The sequence below is a fragment of the Choristoneura fumiferana genome, chromosome 5 (assembly GCF_025370935.1).
Source record: "Choristoneura fumiferana chromosome 5, NRCan_CFum_1, whole genome shotgun sequence".
Taxonomy (NCBI): domain Eukaryota; kingdom Metazoa; phylum Arthropoda; class Insecta; order Lepidoptera; family Tortricidae; genus Choristoneura; species Choristoneura fumiferana.
The window spans coordinates 12,208,414-12,216,881 of NC_133476.1; the positions used below are offsets into that span (position 1 = coordinate 12,208,414).

The window sequence follows — 8,468 nt, forward strand, 5'->3', positions numbered from 1 at the left end:
ATCGACAAAGTAAGCTGTGACTGACAGTGAAATGTACATGACTATTAGCACACGTACAAAAACTGACGTTTGACGTTTACTAAAAATGTTACATCCTTGAAATCGGATGTCGCTTTTGCAGTATAGTTGCCTTTTTTTTAACAAATGTTAGTAGCTACATGATCGAGGAGTACAACTATATACGGTTGACTTCAGTCATATTTGAGGCGTGTCTATGGATCTCTATCGTCTAAAGCCCGCTCCACACTTAGCCCGCGGAACGCGCGCAATGGCTGCGAAGGGGCGCGAACGCTAAGTGTAGAGCCGTTTCGCATATTCTTCGCGGTTTCGCGCCTTATTCCTCAATTTTGGTCGGTTTTTTGTCCCGCGTCAAAGGGAGCGCGAAGCGCGAACGCGACGCGAACGTGCATGACTCCACACTCGCAGTCCGCGACGGTCAGCATTGTTCGAGTCGTTCGAATGTTTGGACCTGCACCGTCGTTGTGAAATTGGTGAAAAAAATGAGCGTAACATGGACAAACGAGCTGAAGTTACAGTTCTTAGAATATAATATTACATTATTAATATGTACATAGTTGTAGTACGCTAACGCGCATAAAGTTAAGGACGCAGCAACAGCTACTTCAACGTCCATTTCATTTAACGTTGCGAACATAACTGTGAAAATACCGCGAACCATTGCGAGTGTAGAGTCGTTGTTAAATTCGCGGCAAGTTCGCTCCGCGAAATAACGCCGTGATCCGCGGACTAAGTGTAGAGCGCCCATTGGGCATGGATTTGTCCAAATATGGTCCAATCGTAGACAGAGAATAGAGGTATATACTCAATATATCTATACTCCCTCTACGGGTCCAAATGTCCAAATGCTAGTAGGTAGCCAAAGAGTATTGTAATGTAGGTAGAATTTGCTCGATAGTAGCTTGCTTTCGTGCTACTAACAAGCATGTGTAACAGTGGCTTTAGTGTCGTGAGTTTGACCAAACGACTCAAAAAAGTAGCGTCAAGTCGCCGCGTCGAGCAGCAGCAATAAGATGGCTTCTTGCTGGAATCGTAGCTCCCGCCTTAGCCTTCGATGTTAGGTTTTTAGGGTTCCGTAGCCAAAATGGCAAAAACGGAACCCATTATAGTTTCGCCATATCTGTCTGTCTGTCTGTCCGCCCGTCCGCGGCTTTGCTCAGGGACTATCAATGCTAGAAAGCTGTAATTTTGCACGAATATATAAAAGATGTCCCAAAAAGGGCGCAAGATTTGAAATTGATGAAAAACACTTTTTTTTCGTTATAATATATTCGTATATATAATCTTGAAATACGTAAAATAGGGTTATTTGTGGAATAATACGTCAGGCAAATGTCCTCTTAGGCTTTGCTGGCACATTCGCACTCTTTTGTCAAAATTTTCTATGACCATTTTGCATAGATGCGGCTGAATTTATCCAATGCAGCATCGAATTTCCTCTTTTAAAGCATTGACATTTAAACGGCTTGTTTTTGGACGACCAGTGGAATGAACATCATGAATTGATCCACTCTCCCTGAATTTTGCAACCACTGCTCATAGTTGATGAAGTCAAGTCAATATTCCGACCACATTTTGCACGGAATTTTCGAACCGTACACGCCAAACTTCTTTTGAAATATTGTTCAATAATAAAAACGCGTTGATCTTTCGTAAAACCCGCCATTTTTACAAACCCTCAACATTCAGCTATCAAATAGTTTTTTGTTAGGGTTGCCAGCACTAAAATGCAAAAATGTTGGCAAATTGAAATCTTGCGTCCTTAATGGAACATCCGATATGTGAACTACGCCGACAAAATGGTGCAATAAAATTTAAATTTTTTTTTAGTGTACCCCCCATACAAGGCTCGGATACCGGAAAATTTCCAAACCGTTATCATGTACTTGGCGCAAAACCTTTTAATTTTGATTTCGTTCGCGAAACCGTTATTTTTAAACCGGTTTTTTAAGGAAACATTTCTATAAAGTTCTTGTCAGATTAACCGGTTTAGAACAATAAAACCGGTTTATTCCGGCGCAGGATAAACGTCGCCGCCTGCCGCCGGCCGGCCAGCTGTTACGGTAGTACTATAGTTATTCTGTGCAGCTGTCACTGGTCGAATAAACCGGTTTATTTAGATTATAGTTTAGTTTTTAAAAACGTTCACGTTCTTATGAAAGTTCGGAGTTAAGCCGAAATAAACCGGTATTTACCGCTATTTTATAAACCGATTCCGAGCCTTGCTCCCATAGACGTAAAGTGGGGTGATTATTTTTTCTCATCCAATCTTGTAGTGTGTTGTATCGTTGGATAGGTCTTTAAAACCATTTGGGGGGGTTGCTAAAACGATTTCTCGATTCAGTGATCTGTTTGCAAAATATTAAACTTTAAAGTGCAAATTTTAATTTAAATCGAGCGTCCCCCCTCCCCCAGTTCCGTACAATACAAAATACGAAATCCATAGAAAAATATGTTATCTTAATGTTTTCGTAATGGCTACGGAACCCTATTTCGAGCGTGTTCGACACGCTCACTCTTGGCCAGTTTTTTTTTTTATAGCAATCAGCATAACTGCCACTAGGAAAGTAGGTTGGATGCCATTCAATATGTTGCTAAGATAAGATATGGCAATCAATGCATTTTGACCAAAACATAAATGACATCTTAATAAAAACCCTGTTGGCACCCTTTGGATACGGAACCCTAAAAATGGACCTCACGCACGATACGGGTGACACTCTTTCCCGGCCCGGATAATACCGGGTTGGAAATACCGACCCTGTTTTTCTTGTACTCGCCCATAGAAGCTGCTGTCAGTTTCTATGGGCATGTACATACATGAACAGATCCGGTATTTCCAATCGGTGTTATCTGGGCCGGGAAAGAGTGTCTCCCCACGCACAGTGTAAAGCCCGTTCCACACTTAGCCCGCGGATCGCGCGCAATGGCTGCGAAGGTGCGCGAACGCCAAGTGTAGAGCCGTTTCGCATATTCTTCGCGGATTCGCGCTTTGTTCCCCAATTTTGGTCGGTTTTTTGTCCCGCGTCAAAGGGAGCGCGAAGCGCGAACGCGACGCGAACGTGCATATGACTCCACACTCGCAGTCCGCGACCGAGTGTTTGGACCTGCACCGTCGTTGTGAAATTGGTGAAAAATCGATTACGATGGATACTTGTCATCCACCACCTTCGTTTTCTCCACCGTTTCTTAATTTGCGTTTTATTTTTAATATGTACATAGTTGTAGTACGCTAATTCGCATAAAGTTAGGGACGCAGCAACAGCTACTTCAACGTCCATTTCATTTAACGTTGCGAACATAACTGTGAAAATACCGCGAACCATTGCGAGTGTAGAGTCGTTGTTAAATTCGCGGCAAGTTCGTTCCGCGAAATCGCGCCGTGATCCGCGGACTAAGTGTAGAGCGCCCATAAGAAAATGTAACTTTGCCCCACGATACTTTTTATTTTTTTTTTATTTGAAACGGGCAACGTACAAATTTGTCACATTAGCCCATAGGGCAAAACATTAACTAACCAGAAAAAAAAATACATATCACAATTGATAATCCCACGATACTTAACTAGCGCCAACTACAACTAGTCTGCTTCAATGAACGCAGTACGCAGTCTCGGCAGTGGGCAGTCTGTGCCAAAATGGTGCCATGTCAAATAAAATTGTCTGTCATTCCTCTTTCATAACTTTATTAGGCAAGTAATACTAAGACTTCGGTTGCAATTTCAATTTTTAATTAAATATTGCTTTAACTTAGCTGATTACTCCAACGCGATGTATCACATGAGAAATATTGTCAATCATGACAGTGAGATATTATTACCCAAGTGCATGTATAATCTAAAAAATATTTATAGTTTCGACCCTCCCAATAATTTCAATGAATTGCCTGAAGAAGAAATCAATATCGATGTTAGGAACCAGGTTATGAAGTTTCTAAAGGTTTATTTTTATTAGACTTATTATATAGCATGTCATTTTTTTAAAATTTGGATTTATTGCTTACGTTAAGGAGGTTAAAATATTGATAGCCAGTTTATTTAAAATACCTACTTCCAAGTTTACCGCATTGCAGCTGGCTCGTACTAAATTCAACTATTAGTTTTGTTCTAATACACATAGTAGTATAACTAAGCCCAGTACTGCTAGTTATGGTTACTATGCTATACTACTTATTGGTACTATAGTGAGTTTACTATAACAATGTAACAGAGCCGCTTATTTTTCCGATTAATCTTGAAATATCTCTAAACCTTTGCTTTCCTTACCTTAATTGGCAATATATGTAGATGTAGGATCACTTTTTTACACCTTACCAAAATCTCTGTAGATCTAAATAAATTAGTTTATAGTGCTTTGGCCAAGTTGATTAACACACTTTTACCTCATTTTCTTATAATGTTGTTTTAGATTCCAAGTGGAGAAATGGCAGACTTGGAAGTAAGACAGGATTTACTTCTGAAGAAACTTGACATACTTTATGATAGAATTAAAACTATAAGTGCATTTTGTAGTGTGGACAGTGTGCAAGAGACCAAAATCATTAAAAAAGTACCAGTTGTAAGTACATAATTGAACAGGCAGGCAGGCAGCATAGAGCGAGGGGGGGTTGGGGTTGTAGGTTGCCATCCACCATTGGTACCAGCATAAGGGGAGCTTTTATTATTTTTGATGAAGAGGATGGGGGTGGGGTGGGGGTCAACCCATGCACGCCACTGCAAGAAACAATCTATGAGATCTGTCTATGGTGCTTGTGAGACATAGTGTTTGTTATAAACTATAATATCCCTACTTAATATTGTAAATGTGAAAGTAACTGTCTGTCTGTTACACTTTCACGGCAAAACAACTGAACCGATTTTTATGACATTTGGTATAGAGATAGTTTGAACCCCAAGGATCAACATAGGATACCTTTTATTCCGGTAGAGGGCACCACCGGGCGATAACCTAGATCTGCGCAGATGAAGTCGTGGGCATAAGCTAGTTATATATAAATTATAATATTTAAATCTTCCATTATAATAATATTGTGATTTGTTTTAAGTCTTTGACATTCGTATGACATGTGCTTTTACTTCCTGTAGAAGTCATCGGAGTGTCTGCCAAATCGGGTCAGCTTGACAGTAACTGATTTCCAACTAGGCAACAAACCGCGCATGCTAGGCGGACGGATATGTAGATACTGATTTACATTTAATGTTTGTAATGTATGTAATCTCAAGGACTACATAGGTACCTAGAATTCAAGAAATATAAAAAAAATTACATTCAAAAAATAATGTTGTTACAGATGGAGATACCGGAAGAAATTGTTTTGATATATAGCCCAGACTGCTTACCATGGTTCCTGAAAAAGATAATTAAGGAGTCTGCTCATCCTGTAAATGTTTCATGGCATATTCACTCTTCTGTACCCAGTGAAAGAGTAAAGAAAATACTAGCTTTTGTAAAGACATTTCCCAAATTTGTAAACAACTTAAAAGTCAATATAAGGCTGATATTTAAATGTGGTAAGTTGTAATGCAGTTTTCTAAAATGTAAATGTATAAAATCTGGAAATCTGTGTAGCCATTTAAGTCTATTGCTGTTTTTTTAGTTATTCCACTAATTTTCTATTGAGAACAGAATATCTATCTATTGTTGCAGAATGGAGATTAGAGTATAAAATTTATGCCTATTTTATTATAATTTAATTATTAATATCTTCAATCTGTTTATTGCAGTTTCAGCTGATCCAGAGCTAAAATTGTCATCTCTGGATGTACCAATAGTTGGAAATGTTAATATACTTCGATATTTGTCCCTTGCTTTTCCATCAGTAATACCATATGACTCGGAAGACTATAATGTGGACAGTCTTCTGGACACCTGCCATGTCTTAGAAAGAACAACTGAGAAGAATAAAGAAGTTTTAACCAAGAAAATATTCTCACAGAACAAAAAATGGATCAATAAAGACGAGTTCTCTATTCTAGATGCAGCTACATTTAATATACTTAAGCAATGGCAAAACAGTGCTAAGTATGCTCCGAAGGATTGGTTAGCAAAATGTGAAAAATTGTTTTAATTCCTTGATCAAATAAATGAAACCAATAATTATGCATGGTATGTTATTTAATCCAATTGTAATTCAATTTTCCTATTCTATTACTTTTCTTGATCAAATTAAAAAGGTATTGAAAATTACCGACATGGGGAAAACTGAGACCCTAAGTCCAGTAAAGTTATACAGAAATTATTCAGGAACATTTCAGCCAGCAGATGCTTGGGTTAGTTTGAGTGAACATCTTGTATGTTTTTAGAGATTTAACAGTGGTTAACAAATGTTTCCATACCATATTCCATATAGGGTTGTTCAGAACTTGAAATATGAAGAGGCCTAATTATTATAGTTTAGATTCTAGCCATCCAAACGCCACCACACTGTAGTTCAAACAGAGGTCCTTCAGTGTCCTTCACCTTCATTACGCCGGAGTAAAATTCAAGTTTCAATAAATGTTTGTAAGAACTGTCAAGTCTTTTCTTCAAGGTTACATTGTAACATGTATTTGACGCAATGGCTGTATATTTTTTATGCCTTCGACTGTACATCACCATAGTGGAACTAACCAATAGAGCGGTGATATAGCCTATTAAATTCTGCAACACAAATTGGTCAATACTTAGTCAAAAAAAAATGCGTTGTTTCTCCGTTATCCCCCTACGCGGAAAAAACAGTTTAATAGAATTGATAACGTATTCACTTTTTTTTCACTATGCCACGCAAAAGCTAATCTAATATACAAGGTGTTAATTAAATAACTAAACCAGAAAGTAGTTTGCTCAGAATCGAGAGAAGAATCGATTACACTATGTCTTAAATGAGGGCTATCGTTTTTTGTGTCACTAGATGGCGCACTGTTGCGTGAGGTTTTTAAGTATAGCTTTCAAAGTCTGTTATTACGGGCGTGAAAACAAAGTTTAGATTAAAATCATATTTAATACACCTTAAAACCGTACCATAAAAATATCGAGCATGCCACAGTGTTGCATAGTCCCCGTTTTGTTCGGAAAAAAGGAAGGACAAAGGTTTCCGAAATACAAAACTGTCTCAAAACACAGACATTCATTGCTCCGGGACGCATATTTGCCATAATTAATTTCAGATATTGCAAAATATTCACAAAATCTAATCTAATTATAAATTAATAATTATAAATAAACCCGCGTAGCTCACCCAAAAACTATGAGATTTGACATTTCGGAGACCTCACGCTACACTAGCGCATCTAGCGGCGAATTCATACGCGATAGCCCTCATTAGGTTGTGTGTTTTTAGATCCGTTTTTTATTGTGTCCAGTCTAAAAGTTAGGACTGCAACAGGCGCCAATTATAGTACATTACTGTAGAGGCCGGGAAGTAGGGGGGTTGCCGGCCGAGGCGGTCGCGGTGTTGTGTACGCGCGTGTCGCGCTGGCTGCTGGCGGGCGGTGGTGCTGGGCGTGGGCCGCGTGCGTGTCGCAGAGCGCGCGTTGAAACAAAAGACGGTCGCATTTACGGCCAGCGGCCTGCAAGGTTGTATGAAATCTCTTTGCAGGCCGCTAGAGGGACCGCGCGCAGGCAGCCGAGCCGCAGCGCCTGCAGCGCGTTACTTCTCAGCCTATTATTTATAACACAACGTCAATATTTCATGTCATGTTTGAGAAAAATATTTTAGCGAGGTTGCATACTATTTGGATAATTTAATACTGGCCGATTTGCTGTCACTGTGATTTCCTTCTAAAAACGTCAAAACGCAACTGACAAATACAAATCATGAGTGTAGAGCAATGTAGAGTTAGAAATGAAATAGAATTACTGACTGAGTAGAACTCCTCAGATATTGAAGTAGCTTATGGCTGCGACTTCGTTCACAGCTCCCGATCTATGCTCAGCATAACAGCATAGTTCTACAACAAAACACACGAATATCTTTTAAAATAATGAAGGTATCAAAAAATTATTGCAAGCAACTAACTTTAAATGAAAAAATATTTTTGGGGTGTCTGAGGTTTTAGTTATTTAATTAACACCTTGTATAAAATTCTCGTGTCACATCACAATGTTTGTAACCAAACTCCTCAGATATTGAAATAGCTTATGCCTGCGACTTCGTTCACAGCTCCCGATCTATGCTCAGCATAGCATAATTCTACATCTGTTTGCTTGGAAATTTCAATATCGATCTTTCATTAAGGATAAATGGTCGTGCATTTTGTAGGATGCAACCTACACATAACCAAATAAAATCTAGTATATAAAATTCTCGGGTCATAAATGTCTGTGACCAAACTCCTTCGAAACGGCTTGACCGATTTTCATGTTTTTTTTGTGTATTTTCGGTGGGTCTGAGAATAGGATGTACCTAAACTATTTTTTGATAAGTATACCTACTTGTACTATTACTTATTCTGTGCTTCTACGCGGACAGAG

The 8,468-nt window shown here is 38.8% G+C and overlaps 1 protein-coding gene across 3 annotated transcripts; it reads left to right on the plus strand.

Moving 5' to 3' along the window:
* The first annotated feature begins 3,598 nt into the window (after window positions 1-3,598).
* AIMP2 (aaRS-interacting multifunctional protein 2) lies at window positions 3,599-6,116 on the plus strand. 3 transcript variants are annotated; one of them, XM_074087939.1, is made up of 4 exons: window positions 3,599-3,709; window positions 4,425-4,574; window positions 5,308-5,527; window positions 5,741-6,116. In XM_074087939.1, the coding sequence occupies exons 2-4, from the start codon at window positions 4,440-4,442 to the stop codon at window positions 6,082-6,084; spliced, it is 699 nt and encodes a 232-aa protein (XP_073944040.1). In that variant the 5' UTR covers window positions 3,599-3,709; window positions 4,425-4,439; the 3' UTR covers window positions 6,085-6,116. The 3 variants fall into 3 exon arrangements, with proteins under 3 accessions (XP_073944040.1, XP_073944038.1, XP_073944039.1); XM_074087937.1 differs by having other exon boundaries at window positions 3,636-3,956; XM_074087938.1 differs by having other exon boundaries at window positions 3,639-3,938.
* The last annotated feature ends 2,352 nt before the right edge of the window (window positions 6,117-8,468 follow it).

Bases quoted from the DNA above. Each gene is read 5' to 3' on its own strand.
- AIMP2 (XM_074087937.1), top strand. From the start codon at position 3,789: ATGTATCACATGAGAAATATTGTCAATCATGACAGTGAGATATTATTA. The intron at 3,957-4,424 runs GTTTATTTTTAT...ATGTTGTTTTAG, and splicing joins AGGTTATGAAGTTTCTAAAG to ATTCCAAGTGGAGAAATGGC. The intron at 5,528-5,740 runs GTAAGTTGTAAT...TGTTTATTGCAG, and splicing joins AAGGCTGATATTTAAATGTG to TTTCAGCTGATCCAGAGCTA.